A 20,366-nucleotide genomic window follows, 5' to 3' on the forward strand; every position below is an offset into this window, starting at 1 on the left:
TAACTTGTGGCTGATCTGCCTGCGACGAGGAACAGAGAGGGGAAATACATTTCCATTTACGCTGACTGAACACACTTATCAGTGACTGTGGGGACAAAGGGAGGTTGTAAACCTGCTAAGTAGTTTTTGCTGTTTGCCCTGGTGAGTGTTGTGGTCACATCTTTGGCAGCAGGTGTCTGTGGACACCTGGTTCATGTCTCCAGTTTCCTTCAAGTGACTCCTCCTGCCTCAGGCTGCTTCAGGAGCTCAGCAGCCAAGAGTATCTCTCGTGGTCCCTGACCTTATTGTACCCTTCCCTCAGAGGTCGCGCCATCGTATTCACAGCGACAGTGAAACCAAAGCTGTAAAAGCCTCGCTCACATGCACGCTGAGATGTGTGTGCAGATGTGTGCTTGCATGCAATAGTGTCATATAGCCATGCACTTTTTGTGCAACAGTGTTTTGTGCTTTCGTCTAACTCGTTCTGCAGCTTAGCCCTGTACAAACTGGGTTTTTATGGTCCGCATTCAGGCCCTGATACCAATTATGCAAACTATTAAAAATTTAAGGAGGACAGTCTTTTATAATTTAATCCTAAAGTAATAGATTCTATTAAAAATGCATGAGAGGAGCTTTATAGATGGAGCTAGAATTAGTGTCTATCAAAGACTCCAGTCAAGGATGCAGGGGGAATGGGCAGCAGGAGTGGTGGTATTGCCTCATTATTCAAATAGGATATGATTACCATAGAGCAGGAGTCCCTCAGAGCTGAAGCAGAGCTCTCTGCCTACTGTGATCACTAACAGGAGGAGTCCAGCTCCTCGATGGAGGTCTCTGCTTTTCTGGCTAAATGAAAGCGGTTTTAGATTTCCTGTTTTAACTTTCACAAATGAAATTTGAGCTTGTTAACTCGAGCGTACTGCCACCGAAATACTTTTCATCTTACTGGGTGTCTTCACCCTGTTGATTCACTTCAGATTGTTTCTTGTCTGTACTGAAAGCATACAAAAGGTATTCAAGCATAAAAACAAGAAAGCTACAGGGTTGTAGCTCATCTTCACTAGAGACAATGAAATCTTATGCAATGCAGTTCAGCAGCTCCACCCTTAAGTCTACTTTTACACTTTTTTGATGTAGCCCAACACCTGAGCTAGACTACATTTTAAAGTGTTCCTTATATGCTTTCAGTCCGGTTAATGTGAGGGGTGCAACATAATAGAGTCTCCAGACAAATTTATGGCAGAGCTGTTGCATTAGATTTCACAGGTGTACCTAATAAAGTTTCTGCTGAGTGTAATAAAGCTTTTATTGTTGCTTATACTCCTTTGTTTACCCTGCAGAGCCTCCTAAACAGCAAACTAAAGAATTATCAATTTCTTTAGTTTATCAATTTGTGTTTTGTTTCCTTTTTCTGTTTTTTTGTTAAGTTTTTAAAAGAAGGAAGCCACATTTGCAGCGTTGAATTTTTCAGGGCTAAATTTCCCCTTGTTTTATAATGCGCCTCGTACTACCCCGGCAGTGCAGTGAGCTCAATCGTTTTCCTGCATCATCAGGTTTATGGAGTACAGATAGCGGTTGAATTTCACTCTGTTGTCATTGTGATTTGCTTCGATAATTACAGCCGGAGAACTGCTGCGGTTCGGATAAGGTAACAGCCTCCCGAAAAAGCTCAGTGGTTATTAATGTTCTCCAAGACGTGGATTGAAAAAGCCAATAAAAATTGGAATCCTCATGAAGCTTATATGGATTTTAAGTTTTGCCTCAGAGGTAAATTCCTCGCCTTTCTGATGTAATGGTTGCCTGTTTATGGAATAAATCCAACTGGCTTAATCGATCATCTCCGTGGAAAGGTCAAGTGGAGAAGCTGTGGTGTTTGAAGTGCTTATATCGCATGGAGGAGTGCCAGAAATGTGACACCTCCTTATGAGTGGGTGGTGGCGTGCAGATTAGTGACGGACAGGGTGGCCCAGGGGGATGATTTAGGGAGATTCAGCTCTAAATACTCTGTGTATATCAGAGAGAGGAACTATAAGCTGCCTTTCCCACAATCCCCATTTTCAACAGAAAAGCATATTAGTAGATTAAAAGAGAAATTTTGAAAAAGACTAGACTGAGAGAGAGACACAGAGAGAGAAAAGGAAACAAGGTGGCCACAGCTGGTGCTGAAAGGTGAACAAAAGTTTGGTTTTAACCTCCTGTCCACGCTTTTTGTTTAATGCTACTTGAAGTTACCAGTTGGTTTCATCCTTCCACAGTCTAATCTAATCTGGAGTGGGTTGGCTGTGGGCAGCATCTGTGCTCCAAGTTGAAATAGGGCTTTCTCACTGCCTAATCCTCTATCCAGGGATCACTCAGTAGGGTGAAGACAATTACCAGCCTGCTTTCTCATGCTAATGGAATCTCTAACTAGATCTTACGGAAAGACGGGAAAAAATAGACGGAGGAAGAAGAGAAGCGGGGACAATGGCGCAGAAAGATGACCTAACTAAAATGGGTTTTTAGATTACCATTTAATTATTGATAGAGACCCAGTTGTAAGGCCTAAGGTCAGGATTTGGAAAGCATTTTCCAAGAAAGGAGACAGATTGGGACTCGATTCCGGTTTGTGTTAGGTCACAAAGTTGCTGAGACAGTACTGATGTCAGCGACATATCCGCAGCTCTGTGCCATAGTCTGGCTTTCACCCTTTTTATCACATGCCTCCAGCAAGGTGTCTGGAGTGGTTTTAAATTGCATTAATATGCAGGAATTTATAGATTGCCTCCCTTGGCATTTCTGCAGGGAGGGGAAGAGAGTATTACAGTCTCCATCTGCACTAATTACTGGGTCTTGGCAGTGTTACCTGTCTCTTGTGAAGGACAAACCACGGCACCAAGCAGTAACACAGAGAGCAGAAGGAGCTCATCTGCTGGGGAGTCTTCAAGAAGAGGGATGTCTCTGGGGCCTTTTTACTCTGATATGTTTGATGTGTTGGGAGCCTTGACTACCATAAAATAAAATAAAAAAACTCTGCCAGCAACATCAATAAACTAAATGACTTCGTCTAACTTCCTTCATCCAGAGCTGAGAGAGAAGAGCTAACAGGCTTTACACCTGATTGGAGCGATAGCTGCATGCTTGTGCAAACTGTTGTAGTTAAATATATCGCCTGTTAATCCTAGTGAAAACTTAAATGGGCTCTCTCCAGCGTGTCAGAAGAAGTCATGGCAGCTCAGGGAAAAATCTTAACAGATGTACAACAGTCGTGTTCTCGTTGAAGTGCAGTCCTAAAACCTGAAACAGAATGCAAGTGTTTGGTCTGCTAAATAAAATCACAGAGGAAGAAGAAGTCAGCCTGCATGAGTGCTGCTAACTCTGCCATCGGCTCATAGCACAGTACGTTATTAGGCTACTCTTGTTGAGCAAAGAGTCTAAATTTTTAAATCATTACAATCTGCAATCAGCATCTTGCCTGTGAAAACAGCACAGGGATCAGTTCTTGGCACCTCAGGTTGCTCACTTACTCCCAGGTTGCCAACTTTCTGCATCAAACCTGCTTGCAGTGCTTCCTCAGCTTCCTGTGGGTTTCTCAGGTTTCTGTATTTGTTTGTCAGCCTGTCAGAAAGACTTCTTGGATCGCTGCTGCATAAACATCTTGCTGATGTTTGTGCCATCTGTGCCTTTAGCCAGCAGGTGATTACCAACCGCAGACTCACCTCCCACTCTGTCCAATTGGATTCCCTTTGCTGGCATGGTCGGGGCCAGCTTCGAGAGGGAAAAGATGACAACAGCTGGATGGCACACATTATGGAGTAAAAGAGAGACTGCTGAGTCTCAGCGATATAAACTGCAATACGGAGAAAATATGTGGCGAAAACTGCCTGTTTCCTTTTCCAAACTAGCTGTGAGCACTCGTGTCATCCTCTCTTTTAAAGTCTTTAATATCCAGCAGAGCAAAAATGGCTTTGCCACACTTGAGATATATCAAATGAGATCAGTGTCAACATTTCAACGGTGCACTATTTGATTGCCTTGTGGGCTTCAAAACACGCTAATGTTATGCATGACTTAGTATTGGATCTGTGACACCCTCCAGTGAAAGACAGCGGAGTTGTCCTTTGGACCATGGGAATTGGGGTCACCTTAGGCCCTGCAGAGAGAGTGATATTTGGAGTCGGAGAAGAAATCACACTGTTTGAATTTAATTATATTCCATTGATTTATTGAACACCCATTAATAAGCATACATTCTGAGGCAGGGCCGTATTGCATGAAGGTTCTCTCTCTCGCTCGTTCCCTCTCCGTCTTGCCTCTCGCCTGCTCACTCCATTTCATCATAAATTGACATAAGCCTTTCTTTGAAGTTCAGGAGCCAAGCTGAGGAATGACAGCACAACAAACAATGAACAAAACGCAGAAAAGACAATGAACATTTGAATATTCAAGTGAGCCACTATAGGATGGTTAGAAAGGGGGGGGAAAAAGAGCCCTTGTTTTATTGTTGTTGTGTTAAGCCATGAATGGACCTGTCTGGGACAATAAAGGATTGTGTCACATTGGGATAAGAAATTTTGCAACATCAACAATGCTTTACAAACAGTGTGTAATAAGGTTTATGGAGGAAAACAGAAATCCCAGCATTAAAACCAAAAAATCGTTATTTTTTTCACATATTGCTGAAGTTAGCAGGGAGGGAGCTGGTTTATATTTGGCTTCCTGGGTTTTGCATGGAGAAGCATTCTGTTTGTTTGTTTTGGATTGATATGCAGTTTGAATGTGTGATTAAACTTTAGTTAATTAAAGATCATCCCTTTCAGTTGCCCTGTGTTTTTCAGGATAAACTTTACAGTCGGCCTCTACATTGTTCGATAATCATTTAGCTGGGTCTGTGTGTGAAAGTGGTATGAAACAACAACTGATCCTTTTGCTTTGTAAAACAATATAACAAAAAACAACAAAGGCTGAGACAATAAGAGGGGAACAGGATGTGTTTCCACTGTGGTTTGTCTGACAATCTTAAGCCACACTCTCATTGCTCAAAGTCCCCCACAGGCTTGAGCAGGAGCGCAGGGACTCTGTTTTGGAAGAGTACATTGGTTGAAATGAATGAGGGCAGGTTCCCGGTCGGCTATCAGTGCAAAGGACGCTTTTCTAAAGGCTAAAACGGTATTCTGTTTGTACTGTTGTTTACACAAAATAAACAAACCCTTCAATCAACACATAAACTCTTACTGTTTGATCAGTAAGAGCGGTCAAAAGTCGTTAAACTCAAATTATGCCCAAAATTACAGTTCCTGTGTAGTAAAATGCTAAATTTAATAAAATCTGTTCAAATGAAATGTATCTGATTGGTATATATTCACATTTCCCTTAATGATTTATTATTTGAATACATTAACCTTTGATTAGATATATTTCAGTTACATTTTACTCAGAAATATTGCTTCATGTTTATCGAGGGTGAAGAAACTGTCTCAGCTCTCAGGCCTGTTGAAAAGAAAACCGTTTCGCAAGTTGGCAGACTCTGTCAAGAACAATGTCCTTAACCCCTCGGTGCTCAAGGCCCCTTCACTGTCACATGTGATGTGAAGGTCATACTCATCGTGCTTGGCTTGCTGTAACAGCTCCGCGGTGATCACTCATTCTGTAGGTGTAAAAAGAGCAGTAATGTTAAGCCTTACATGACTAATGCTTTGGTAAGTCCCACCGAAAGCTGCACAGGTAATGCCTCGGAGAACTGGAGACTGATTGCTTCCTAGTACTGCGGCGCACTATACATTGTTTTCCTCACTAGCTCTGATTGGCCGTGCTTTACAATGTTTCGGATATGTGGGGACATTTTTTATTTCGAAACCTTACAAGGCAGCGGAGCATGTTATGAACTCCATGTGCAGGAACAGCTGCAGGTGCAAAGAGTGAGCCGAACTATGCGAGCTGGTCTGCTCGCGGCAACAACAAAAAAATAAATAACTAAATATAAGAATTTAATTCTTGATTAGAGAAGAATTCCCACTAGAAATAAGTCTAATTATCTGCCAGTACAGATGCTTTAGCAAGGTTTCTTGAAACAAGAAAAAATATGTAGGCGTCAGAAAAGTGAGAAATTTCTTGAGATTAGTGATATAACAATTCAAGTCAATACAAAGCACTGGCATGCATCCCAAGCACTGTATTAAGTCAAATAAATGTAAGATGAATGTCAGTTCTTTTATTGATGGTTACTTTCTTTTATGAGAGTGAAAATCTCTTGAAACCGGAGATTTTCTCTGTGAGGTGTAAGTGAAAAACAACACATTATAGCAAGTGATCAGGGATCAAACCGCCAACCCTACAGTTAGTGAATAAATCTCTCTACAAGAGTTTAATATACCGTGTTGCAATCAATACAATGTTACCGTCTTTAACGTGACAAGTGTGGAGTGCATTGTAGCGAAAAACAAAAGTTGTGAGGGGGGATCAATACCGTCCAACACTGTAACATGAATTATTGTCAGAATTATGGTAAGAAGTCCATCTATAAAATGTCACCAGTGCAAACGGTGCCTTCCTTTGAGCATTTGGTCTGTTGTTGATTATATTGTTTCACATCTCATCTTTGAGTTGATGTATGTTTAAAGGCTAGTGGATCCTCTTATCCAGAAATGTTAAATATTTATGTTTTAAGATAAAACAACCTTGAGGATTTTGTTAAAAATAGAAAATAATAACTATACTGGGTAAGGTTTTTGAGGGAGCGTGTTGCCTTTTGCAAATTAACGTGCTGATGTTGACACAACACCAGTATTTGGAATACTAATGTGACTTACCAAATCAAGTGTGATTATTAAGCAATTACTATGAGGGATGCACAAAACAAGTTCTTGCAGCTACAAACAGTCTGAAAAGACAAATGAAGCTTGATGTGCATGCAAAATGACTAAACGGGATTTGCCAAATAAGTCAGGAAAATAGACACATTCTTAAAAAAGTCTTAATAATCTTTTACAGCCTGCTGTGTAATATTCTCAGAACAAGATCAGGAAGAATTTACAGCTTGATTATAAGATTGCAAGGCTTGGTTAGATCTCATACTTGGGCTCCAATCTTCCACAAAATAATTGACATTAAACCCAGCAAATGGGTAAACATTAACAACCTCTAGGCAGGTGTCTGTCAGTGAACCTTCCTAGAATAGGAGCGCAAACTGGTGGAAACACTGCCTGACAAGTCAACTCGAACCACCTTCAGATTTTACTCTCGTATTGCAGTTCATTTGGAGAAATGAGAGTATTTTTAATATGTCCACTCATAACTGGTTTAGATGCTCCTTAGTCTGTGTGGACATACATTTACTATCTTCTGAACTTCAGTCTCTTTTCCTCTTTTTTAAACACTGGAGTTTAGTTGCCACGTAACAGCTCAATGCTTTGTGAGGCTGTTATTTAGCACTAATGAAACGTAGCTCAGCACAAAGATGCAGTAGTTGGCTGTGAAGTCAATTAGTCCTCATTGCTATTATAGGCTTGACATTAGTCTAGGCATGCGTGTTTTGATTAGAGATGACAGACGACTCGCTGCTATTGGACTGCCAGACATTCCTCACCCTTCATCCCATGGGCGAAGCTATTGAAGCTGACTGGAATATGGAAAGCTAACAGCTGAGTGTTTTTGCCAAGTTGCCCTTCATCTGCAGGGAAACCTCTTATAAATATGACTGCTCGGCATACAAGGCCGTATAAGCCCCAATAACAGTGACATGCTGCATTATATATATAAGGCTCTGCTGCCAATATGTTATTCCAACACTGTATATCATGGCAATAATGCCCAAACTGTTGGCTTTTACACACAATGGCCTTTTGTTGTGCAGGTTATTTATCGCGCTGGTGTGAGGTTGTACTGAGCTGGTGGGTGAGTGCATCCAGGGGCTTGTATTGTTAGGGAATCAGTGGCTGTTGTTTGTGGAGATGGGAGGGTTTGTTAACAATGCCTTTTTCATGTCCCAGAGTGCGTGCCTTTCGGCAAACGTCCCCTCAGAATTTTTGTTTGTGTGTGGTTTTGTTGTTGGCTTGTCTATGTGGATCAGGGTCGGCGAACATAACCCTCTCATTGTGTGCCACATCCAAATAGACCCTTTTTTTTTTTTTGTCGGATACATGTGAGCATTAGTGAGTGGGTGTTTGAATATACAGTATGAGTGCAAATAATTTAATGCTGGTGTGTGGAAAGTGCCGAGCCGAAAGGGGTTTACTGCCAGTCCTCCCTAATGGAGCCTTTCACTCTCCCTCCATTCATGTGACGGTATGGTGACGGAGAAGGGGGGAGCCAGGGATTAACGGGGTAGAGGCAGTGCCTTGTTAAAGAAAAAGAAAGGGTTTGAGTGTGTCGATTGGATTAACTTGTTTGGGCTTATTAAGAGGGGAGACACAGCAGCTTGTTAAAAGCACTGCATGGGGCATCCCATAGTGAGACTGCAGGGTCACCATTCAATTAGGCTGAAGCCACGCCCCCCGCTTATTGTCGAGGCTGTCTGCCAGGCTCCCGAACCACTGATGGGAGGGGAAATTTTCACTGCTGACGCTTAAGACGATTAACTGTAGAAGCTTGATGAGAAGTTTTCTGTAAACTGGTAACAACCGCAACAACAGCAACATTAACTAGAGCTGGAAAATAGTTTATTTTTCCCGCTAACACTGGCAAAACATGAAATCAGCTTCTCGCAGATAGCGGTGCTGATGTTGTATCATACTACAAACCTTTATTTTGCAACACACTGAATACAAGAAAATTAAATAAGATACATCCAAGAATATAAATTTACTGTTTCAGTATTTCTTAGTAAAACAATGACCATAATAATAATAACCCAGTGGGAATAAAGTATTAAAATGAGAACAATATGGCTATCACTTACGACTTCACCTGTTTCTTCAGGGAAGGAAGGAAGCAGTTTCACTCTACACAGGTGAAGTGAAATAATAGAAGCAGAGTTGACAACAAGAAGTTATGTTGCTGTAGGCGCAATAAAAGCTCCCAGCAAGTGTTACACTGAACGTAAGTGAGTGAGAGCGAGTGCGCTGCAGCTGAAGCGTAGTGTAGTAAACACTGGACAAAATAGAACTCGAGTGATTGATTGGAGCCATTATGGCTGTAACCAGTGCAGCTTTTTGTCAGAATCAGGCTGATATCCAATCAATACATTGTTAATTATTCCAATCAATTGTTACAAGAAAGCGGTTACAGTTATAGGAGCTACGGACTAGTTTAGTTAGGTTTTGGAAATGGCAGTCAAACCTGTTAATCACCCCAACAGCCAGATGTTAGCTTTCAGTCTTGATACGCGTGCCCTGTATTAATACAGAATGTTGCTGCTGGAGATGCAGACTGGCTTATATGAGCGTAAATCCTGTGATACTGATAAACTTTTCATATAGCAGTAAATAAGAGTTTACACATGATAAATGCTGTTTAAACACAAACAGCTGCAGAAGTGCGGTTCACATTTAATGCAAACGTATTTTAAACCAGCACCCATCTGATTACACAGTAAGCCAACAGTTCAGGTTGGACATGCATTTAATTTGGATAGTTTTTGCTGCTTGAGATATATTTTTAGAGCCATAAGTACCTGGCCCCGAGGCTACTTTAACTTTAATGTATTTATATTTATAACCAGATCAGCATTTTAGCACCAGCAAAGAAATAACCTTTGTTCATAAATAAACTCCTGAAAAAATGAACACTGCATGCCACCGGCACATAGAGCCAGCATGATAAGCACATTGCTGATCTTGATTTCTGATGGTACAGAAATCAAGGTCAGCAACACCTGAAGTACCGTGTTAAAATAACCGCTGGTAGTCAAGACGAATGAAAAGCGTAATGTGACAGCAGCGTGATGAATCAGACGAGGACTCAAATCAAACTGCACATGTTGTCTCCAACATTGTTTCTCTACTTCAGACTAAAACACAGTCGGAGAGTTTTTAAATTAAAATAAAATCTCTGTTTTCAGTGCCCCCCCAAAAAAGGTAAAGTAGTTTGGATGTTAGGCAAAAAGGAGCAAAAGTTTTCCATTTTAATTTTAAGATGAAAACCTGTTAGTATGGACATGTCCTGGGTATCAGCTGCCTCACTCTCTCTTTCACCTGGAACATGTATACCTCAAAAAACACACGCACACACCGTTCATTCATCCATGACCACCCTGTTACACCCCGCACTTGGCAGGATGCTTATCTGAGCAGACAGCTTTGGGCGCAGGGAGCCATCTCTTCTGATCTCCTCTGCAGTTTAAGAACCTTTTAACTAAGAAATAGCCCTCTGCCAAGCCCACCGCCTCTTGATTCCGGCTTATTCCCTCATCTCATGGGACTGATCTTCCGCCCCCATTGCAAACCCTGCAGCAGCGTTAGCAGAACGAGAAAGAGCCGATAGACATCCTGGCTTTTGAGATATCCCTGCACTGGTGTAATAGGAGACCTGTGAGTGGATTTGATGAGTGAGTGAAGTGCAGGTGGGGTTTTTTTTTTTTTGGGAGGGGGGGGGGGGGGGGGGGGGGGGCAGTGAGTGTGTGTGCTCGCACATTCTTCAGCAGCTCCACGGGATTTGACCTCAGGAAGACAGGCTGTTTTTTTGGGCAGCTGGACGATGGATGACAGGGTTTTAGTTTGGAGATTATTTCCTGCCACTGATAGACATCTGCTAAGTAGTACAATAACCTAATGGGAGGAGATGAGGGGAAAAGAGGGACATGACAAACAAGCTGAAGACTTGCACCTTCGGCTTCTCTCTTAACGGCAATAATAGGGGAAAATTGGTTCTTGAAATTGAATTGAAAAAAAGAGGGTCTCTTTCAGCAAGTATAATGCCTCCGAATACATTTGGTGAGCAGCAAATGGAGAAAAATGGAGGGTAGTTAGACGACTGTCTTTTATTTCAGAGAGGGGAAAGCGGCGGCGGTATCCCCCGTTAAGACTAGCTTTTAGTCTCAATCTACACCATGTGTCCCTTTCCACTCTCTCAACCACTATCTTTGAACAAATGGACTGTGAGGATGGGCTTGTTGTGAAATTAGTATCCTCACAGCGAGGACACAGAGAAAGGATTATGTGAATAGCCAGTAATGAGCTCAAAGTGCCAGTGTGTTTAGGCCAGGCCTGCCTGTGTGTGAGAGGAAATGGCACTGCAAGCGACCTTTTTTTGCTCAAGCACCTGGCGAGACAGAGAGTGGCCCCTCTCTTCACTGCAAATGTGTGTGAGAGAGGAAGAGGGAGTAGAGTCTTCGGAGTCTAAAGATGCAGTTTACTCATATTTATTAGAGAGATGCATTTGTAGTGAACATCCTTTTCACACCGACAGGCTAAAAGAGTTGTTTTGTGCTGCTTCTAAAAGGCTTTAAAAATACATGTGACTGCGAGTGTTAAGTGCATTATACAAGCCTCGGGGTCTGAGGTCAAATGTAATTTCTTTAAAACTGTTTTATTTTTTATTTTTTTAAAAGGCTTTTTATGGGTGAAAGACTGCATTCTGGGCGGGGAGGATGCATTTAACACCTGTTTCTGATCATTGCCTATTCAAACCAGGGAAGTCATTCAGTGTTAATTACAGGCAGCTAGATGTGTTTGCGTATCGTAGTTCCTTTCTGCATTTTCCACCCTCACACTTCTAATCAAATTTTGCTTGAATCATTCGAAAAGCTAAATGGCTGTAGAACATTTGGATGCACTTCTTAAATCTCCTTTTTTTAAAAGGTAAAATATATGTGGGGAATTTCACAAGTTTATACAAATACACCTGTAAATACAAATCGAAAGTTAATTACTGCCAAACTCAGAGGAAGGATTTTGTCTATAATTTTCCTCTTTTTCACCTAAACTGTGCCGGGGATGTTCTGTTTTAAGGCCAGATGACGTAGCACAAATTTGTATTTATGCATTTGGAAGTCATTGTCACAGATATTCAATAAAAGTTACAAAATTTACTTTGTAAGTGTTTGTAAGTCATAACGTAGCCTGCTTTAGATGATGGTTTTTCACTTTGGTCAAATATTACAGGAACATTTGGTCATTTACAAGCTTGATTTGTTTGGATTCTTCAATGACTGGTTTAATATTTTGACGATTTTCACTGCTGGTCTGTGTTTTGCTTTATTCTTTAAATGAATGAGACAGGAGCCGGCGCTTTGCTGCCATTAATTTATCTTGTAATCATTGTAATTGCATTCTTTCATATTAAAATGATAATCTATAAAACTAAGTAATGGACTGATGGCAGGTGGCTAAATGTTCATTTAGTGATTCACTGAGAAAATAAATAACAGGGGACAAGCCTGTGACAGGCGCATGAGAAATCATTTTTCAATAATCTGCCACGCATCATGGCGGGAGACGCTGGCGCTGACAGCATAGATGAAATATTTGCCTCTGTTCTTTGTTTTAATATGGGAGGAGACCAGCCCAGATGGAAACAATAGTGTTTCATATTGATGCATTTTGGACAAGACATTCAAACACAGGCTGAGCTAAGATTAAGGCCACAATCCTTTTTATAGACACAGCCATTATCCATTGTAGGTGAGACTGGGCTGCAAAAGTGTTCAATACAGCGAGAGCGTGTGGTTCCAGGAAATGAACGGTATCCGCTGAGTAAACAATGGTGAAGTGAATCTCGATCCTTATCATATAAAATCACTTCTGGAACCTCAGCGGTTTGCTTTAGCTGTTTTCATCTGGCCTATAAAACCAGTAGAAGTAATCAGGCATCATTGTGCTACGTGACACTCATAAGTTTCTAATGAATGATAACCTGTATCTGCATAATATATGTAAAACTGTGTCCTGTGCTTTCCACTAGGACTAGGATGGGCTTTTTCAGGAGAAACTAGCAGCAACTGCTTCCCTGTTCCTGAGTGAAGGTGGCTGTGGGGGAAAAATGGAAGTGTAGAGCTGGAGATTTATAGCCTAGAGGGAGATTGATTAGTGCCGTCACTAGCCCTGATGTACGGTTGGCAGTCTCCCCCTCCCAGCCCATCGCATTTGCTCACACACACACACATGCAACCATACGGTTCAACACACGGCTACACATACATGCATACACCACTCAGTCCCCCCCAGGCCTTTCCTGACAGTCCCCCAGAGCTGTTGCATGTTAAGTTGTTGCAGGCAGACTGCTGTTTTCTCAGCATTCCCATTTTTTTTTTTTTTTTTTTTTTTTTAGCTGTCCATAGATAACGCCATCAATCACCACGTACACACTGGCCTGGAAAGAATGTGTCTCAGTGTGCCTGAGTATTGCTACTTTGTGTGTGAGCCCGTGTGTTTGTTTTGACGATGGTTTCATGGACAGGAGATGCAGTTGAATGGCTTTGTGGATGTGCTGTTTGAAGCTGCAGAGTGACTGGCCTGGACTGTGCTCTGAACCCGTGTCAACTGTGGTGCCCCGATGCAGGTGTGTGTTTATCATTCAACACACAGCTGAGGGGCAGGCAGCCGTAGGCATGCTTTACCAATTAAATCGTGAGTGAGAAACCTAGCCCATCTAGCCCAGAGTGAGTTCCTGCAGCCTTACGAGACACGGCCATGGAGCTCTGACCTCGAATCATCCTGCTTAATTCACTGCAGTGTTCCTCTTTTTCTCTTTCTCTTGCCCCTTTTCTACTCTAGGTTGGCCGCAGAACTCCCCCGGCTGTTGTACTGTGCCCACCTCGCCATGCTGGCCTGTTTGCAGAGGAGGCAAAACCCTCAACCCCAGCACCCAGTGTGTGCCAGCAAGACCCTGGAGCCACCACAAGCCCTTGGACGGAAATGTAAGTTAACAAAGAGAGGGTGCGATGGAGGTCAGGAGTTCTTGCCTGAAGCAGTGGAATGAGAACGACGTTTGTGTTTGATCTTCATGCTGAAGGACAGAAACTTGTTGTTAACCCTAACTGAGAAGTTACGAAAAATAGACTTTTCAGTTTCTGTTGTTGGCACTATTTTCTCTCAATACTCTGAGGAATTCTAAACACTTTCATTCACTTTGCACTTAGACCTTGGAATGCTATGTTGTTTGGCTACTCATTGTGAGGGAGGCTGTTTAGCAGTGCTGATTGTGCAGTCGTGGCAACAGGGCCGAACAGACAGTGTTTAACGTGCCTCAGTGGCCCTGGGTGACCCTGAGGGTCTGTAAACATTTACAGTGTCTGGCCCTGGTTGTGCCGGCCGCATGTAAAGTGTGACAGCTGCTCTGTTTGCTCCCGAGCACCACCCTCTGTCCACCCACAAAATGGTGTAAAGGGACAGAGATGAGCCAGGGCTGAAAACCGCTAAGAGTGCTGGCGAAACTAGCTCTAACCAGTTTGGGATTAAAGAGAGCTGCAGCGGTCAGGCCTCTGGAAGGTGAACTTCTCGTTAACTTTGCTGAAGCTTTGGATAAGCCTTTTTTGTCTGACAAGTGGAGGAAAGGTCTTTCCTGCTTATTTAACACTCCTAGACTCTTTATTGGCCTTTGTTTACATGGCAGGGCTACGAGCTACCTCAAGCTGATTAAAAGGGCTGGCGGATGGAGAGCAGGGGAGTACTAACCTTGCAGTTTTTACCCAAGCTTACAAAGGCTTAGTGGAAATAGAAGGATCTGGGCTTCTTCATCAGAGGAGCATTGTATCAAGCCTTTAACTAGCCCTGTGAAAGGCTTGAAACTCTTGATTGGTGAAGAAATGAAGCACTGCCCAAATTCTTTTTCAGCTCCTCACTGTCCAATTAGCTACTCTTCAGCTCAGCGTCACTTTCCAAATTCCTTATGCAGAGGAGAGAAGAATCATAAACAAAAAGGTGACTGTATAATATATGTACTCAGACTTTTTTTGTTGTTTTTTCTAGTCTGTGTGGATATGGAGGTGTATAGGTGTGCGTGAAACAGGGAGGAACAGAGAGATAAACAAAGCCTTGGGTGCATTTGGAAGGGTTAGCTCTTTAGATTAGTGAACCAACCACAAATCGCTAATGAGGTTTTAGAGAAAGAGGCACAGTGAAAGGGGGAGGGGGAAGGAGAAATTGTGAAAATAAAATTAGTGAAGGTAAAGATGAAGAGGAAGGGAGAGAAATGGAAGGAGTCTTCAGCAGTCTTCTTAATCGATTCCCTACTTCCAATTTTGCAGGATTAGCCCACTTCCTCTCAAGGTCCTTTATTGAAGAGCAGCCAGTGGGAGTCAGGACTCAAATCAATAGAGAAAAAGAACAGTCTCCAGCTTTCCCTTTGCCCTCCCTCTCGCTGACCCTCTCTGTCTAACTCTCCCTGTCACTCCCTCTCCTTCTCCACCTGTTAAACCCTTTGATTGAAGGACTACCGCAGTGACTGACTTGAGGTTCATAATGAGGATGTTTGAACATAATAACCTCCTTTCTGTCCTTGGACTGGAGGGAGGGGGAGGCAAGTGTTGGATTTCCACCATCGTGCACCACTTGGCCTCAATAAGGCAATTGTTTGTCCGGGCCTAGAAAGGCTGCAGAAAAGCAGACAGTGGGTCTGGCTGCAGAAGTGGGCACACTCAGGTCACCATGCTGAGCAGGTCCCATGACTGATTGGTCGTGGCCAAGTTTGTGCCAGAATGGAATGGGTTTGTGGGTAAAATGACAGGGCTCTCAACAGGAAGCTGAATATAAGAATACACCCTTGAAATGGACAGTAAGTAAAAGTGCAGGAGGGGGATTACGTGGCAGCGAAGGTAGAGGTGAGCTCTGTCATTTGCATCTGCTTTCCTTTACACAAAAACCTGTCTGCATGTGTATGTGTGGGTGTGTGTGTCAGAGAAAGTGGAGGTGGGGTGGCAGAGCATTGGGATAAGAGCGCGAGGAGGGTTTTAGAAAAAGCCCCTGCATGCAGATGCCGAGTGGCTGCACAGTTCATTGATGCGACTCCCATTGAATCCCATTAAAAATCCCTCATACCCTCAATAAAAAAGGACTTAACTGGCTCTACCATCAGCTGGAAGCGTTCAGATCGGCTCGCCAGACAATCAATTTCCCCCAAGCGCACAGAGCTTAGCAGGAGAAACAGGAGGCGGAGAGCGGGATGTTTCCATTATCACAGCCCGCTCTGTGTCTGTGCTCAGGAGGGTGGGGTGAGGTACTGTAGAGCGGGGAGAGAAAGGAGGCAGGAGCAGAGAGAGACACGGGGAAAGACAGACAAGTAGAGAAGAGAGAGAGAGAGAAGCAGAAAGGGAGACAGAGAAGCTGGCTTTTCAAAAAGCTATTGACCGCCTGCCCTTAAAAATATCATATTGGATTAGCCTCACAGGGCAGCCTTTTGATAGTTTTTTTCTTTGGCCGTAGAATTAAAAGGAGTGCGGAGCATTACTTGAATTATAAATCATAGGCACTTGCTTTCACTGCGCCCAAATTCCACACATATGTGGCTGCACTCTCCAGCGCCAGCCCCTGTCATTTTTAATTAAATCCCCCCTTATGGGTGACATTTGTAGCTTGCCCCCTCCTTCGTCCTCCCCCTCCACGTCTATCTACCACTGCCCTATATGGAGACATGAAAGGCAGAGACGGCAGCGGAGCCAGGACCTCTCATCGTGTTGTGCCCCACAGAGAGGGCACCCATCCAGGCAGATGAGAGAGAAAGGCCCTGCAGGGGGAGAGGGGTGAATGGATGCCACTGACCCTGGCCACCCTCAGCCGGTGGTGACCTCCCTCTCCACCCATCCCTTTCCTTGATCATCCTTCGATGTGGTCCGGAAGGTCCAGGGAACACGGGTGAGCGTTAAAGCCCCGCTCTCGGAGGGGAACGGGGGAGGCGGACCAGTCCAGTGAACACTGAGATGGCTGGACAGGAGGCCCAGCAGCCCCCACCACTACCCTGCCTCCCCTCTTGCCCAGACAGCAATTACTCTGTCGTATGTCCGCTAGAGAATAACAGGTCCAGAATCCTTCACTTGAGTAGTTGATGGGGGTATTTCTGCTGGCTATTTTCCAAAATAATATCTTTTCAAATTTCAGCAGGTTTTAATTTGTTTATTCATTCCTTAGCAGTTGCGTTTGTGCCAGCATGACATTTTGTAATGATGCAGTTGTCAAAATGGGTGTGCATATTTGCACATTTTGTCCAGGCATGCTGTCAATACTACAGTACCCTTGTTAACAAAACAGCTTACTGCCACTCCCATATTTGTCCAATGATTGGATCAGACTTTGGGCTAAACCTGGGTGTTCCCTTGTGTCTCTAACCTCAACAGGGCCTGGTTGCAACTCATGAGCACACAATGGTGATTTATAATTACTTTTGGTGTCACTGCACCTAAGCCTAATTAAAACAAAAATGTTTTCCTTTAAAGATGAACGCAATTCTACTTATGTCAAACACATAAAGCTACTTTTTTTTAATTATTATTTAAAGCTAAAGCCACTCTTCAATCAACTGTTGTACAACCCAGAATTTTTCTTGTAGCAGAGATGTGTACACACACATTTACACAAGCACACCTGCAACCATAACCCTGTGTGACACCACCCGGGAGGCCCGGGGGTGCCAATCAGCCAGGTGTAGATGAAAAATTCCCAGAAGGCTTGGTATCCCAGGTTCATGCTATGTCAGGCCAGGTTCGGCCCTCTTCCAGCTTGATCGACAGAGACAACCTGGCCTTGTCACATACAGCCTTAGGACATGACATAGAGGTACACCTGGGGATTGTAGTTTTCCTAATAGCCCCATGCTTTTGCAGGCAGAGCTGCCAAAGCCATTAGTTTTCTTTGCTTTTAGCTGCTTCTCTTCCTAAGCCACACTGCCATTGGGAGGGAAATATGCTCAGGTAATGACCTGCTGCCACCTCTCCTCCACACTTGTCTGAGGCAGTACGAGACATAACAGTGGAATTAGCTGGCCGTATCAAATTGCACCACAATACTTCAACAACTACTATCCAAGGGGGAAAAGGGGGAGTTGGCAAGAAAGGGGAGGGAAGGGACTTTTTTAGTTGAATATTTAAATGTGGTCACTTGCAGCAGCAGAAATAACAGCCTTTACCCTGATTGCCTCAGTACCCTGGAGGTGGCGGGGGCTGGAGGGTGTAAAGCGAAACTGGGAAAAAAGGAATGGAGACTGCAAGGGAGAGCAAATCTGCATGCACTTGACCTTTTCCCGCTGATTGAACTACCTCATTTCTAACTCCCATTTGGAATTCCACAGAGGGTCCACAGAGACTGTCATTATTCCACTGTCTGCAGCAAGGAAGCAGAGGTCACGAGGTGTTTTTTACAGTGCAAGGTGATTGACAGCTATCCACGTCTTCCTCCATAACTCATCCTCGATTCCTATTTATGCAGTTTCATTTTGAGGAATCGCTGGCTTTGCATAGCTGCACTGATTGTGTAATTTGCACTTCTGTAATATTGCTAGATTGTGAAAAGCGGAGAATTTTGAGTCGCAGTTTATTTCAGAGAGAGAGCCATATGATATTAGTTGTGCATATCTTACCTCATGCATACCACAGCCTCTTCTGTCGTGTTGGCGTCTGATTGCTGGCACACAGAGAATCATTTCCGGATGGTGGCATCCAGCAGAGCCATGCCTTCCCTCTGCCCTCTGCCTTCTGCTGTGAACACAGGGGGTGAAGCAATCTTATTGCCTTGAGAGGTGAGCTTGAGGAAAAGGGACTCTGGTGTAGTTTTGGTCGCAGCAGGACTTGGGTTCAAAAACAGGTTCCTTGTTCCAAAGCCTCCGAGCTGGCATTTGGGCGTCCCAGGTGCAAGGCATCGACACCCTCTGTCTTCGCCTGCCAGAAAGTGGGGGTGGGTTGGAGGATCTGAGCGAGGGTACAGAGAGTGTCTGCAGTCTCTAGCTGTCCCACAGGAAATGATCGTGTCTTCATAAAGCTAAACCCAGCACAGCCTGGCTGTGAGAGGCGTTCAGGAGGTTTGGCACACTCCTGGCAGGATATTTTGTTTTTGAGCATGCACGTCTTAACAAAACTTAAAATAAAAACGGAATTTTGGTCCAGTAATTGGACTTTAAAAGTGTGCGAGTTGGAAGAAAAGTTTGAGTTTTTTTAACCAGACTTCAAGCCATTAATTGCTCTATTTCTGTCTAGTCGCTTCATCCAAATGAAAATACTACAGCAGATTTGAAAGTTTAAATCAAGATATTATTATTTACCCTCTTAAATTCTACTAAACTGGCAATATTTTGCATAAAAGTAGTCCTCTTTGGAGGATTCAGCAGCATTTGGTTTTAAGTGAATTAGCCAACGCATTTTAACCTCATAGCTATTATTCAGATTCACAGAGTACATATTGATCAGTATGTTGTTGCACGAGTTCTTTGAAGGGTGTAAACATGATTAGAAAATGCACAAGAAGTCATGTGTGAGCAATTTGAAATTAGAGAGCCAGTAGCAGTGTGTAGTTTTGGTTTGAACCAGCAATGCACTTTTAATACCACTCCTGCCTTTGGTTTTTCTTTCTGCCTAAGCAGTGCAGAGGTTTTGGCAGAGAGAGCATGGGAGTCCAAACTGACCACAGCACAATAATCAAATCATTGATCCACTGGGACATTTAACTGCAGTCTGCTGTTTGCTCATTCTAATGAAGCCCATTTTTGTCATTTTAGGATGTTCATATCTGAATATTTACTTACATAGTTAAAGATTTGAGGCCATGGTTTGACCCTAACGTTTTATCCTAGACCTCTTGCTACAACCCTCTTCCATGGTTCCTTAAAGACTTTAGAGACTATCCCCAAGAATCAGTTTCCCCTAACCAATCACAATTCAAAGGACAATCTGCAAACTCAGATTGTCAGATTGGCCTTCAAATGAAAGTGGCTTCTCAGGAAATTGATCATGGCAGTGACCAGATGGTGCCAGTGATACAAATATACAGGTTTCATTTAGAGGAGTGCATTGAGTAAGAAACAAAACATTTACTTGCAAGAATACAACTCAAATTTGATATCAGTAATAGTTTGTACTGGCCTATAGTCAGTTCTTTTTATGCAATAAAAATGAATCTATTAAATAATAATGAATAAGAGCCATGGGTCTGCGAAGACCATACAGCTGTCAGTATGTTGCTTCTACACTACCTGTTACATAATCTAATGGTGCTTTCACTTGCACTCAGACTGCTTGGTGAATCTCCCCAGCAAGATAGTGGGTGACGATCTACTCACAATGTTCTTGTAATACATTTGTATCTCATTTTCTCTGTTAACTTTAAGGTGTCATCGATCTAACTTACCACATAAACTATATAACCTAATTTTGTCGCTTTGGTGACGGGGTTCCTTGACACAGTTGTGCATCATTCATGCCAATAAAGCATACTGAATTCAGTTGAACTGAACTTTAATACTTAAAACAAGTTTTTAAGTTTGACCACAGTCCCATAGTTGGATAAGATGGAGCCTTATTGATGAAAAATAAACATTAAAACATTCAGCTTTAAGCG

The 20,366-nt window shown here is 43.0% G+C and overlaps 1 protein-coding gene across 1 annotated transcript in view; it reads left to right on the forward strand.

The window, feature by feature from the left end:
• The window catches only part of fam222aa (family with sequence similarity 222 member Aa), a 51,659-nt gene that overhangs the window by 14,253 nt on the left and 17,040 nt on the right, over positions 1 to 20,366 (forward strand). The window contains exon 2 of the mRNA XM_084945834.1: positions 13,605 to 13,747. Within this exon, the coding sequence (XP_084801960.1) occupies positions 13,651 to 13,747 (97 nt within the window). The 5' untranslated portion in view covers positions 13,605 to 13,650. The remainder of the gene's footprint in view (positions 1 to 13,604; positions 13,748 to 20,366) is intronic.

The sequence above is a fragment of the Perissodus microlepis genome, chromosome 12 (genome assembly GCF_051167445.1).
Source record: "Perissodus microlepis isolate ML-2025 ecotype Zambia chromosome 12, ASM5116744v1, whole genome shotgun sequence".
In the NCBI taxonomy this organism is placed as follows: domain Eukaryota; kingdom Metazoa; phylum Chordata; class Actinopteri; order Cichliformes; family Cichlidae; genus Perissodus; species Perissodus microlepis.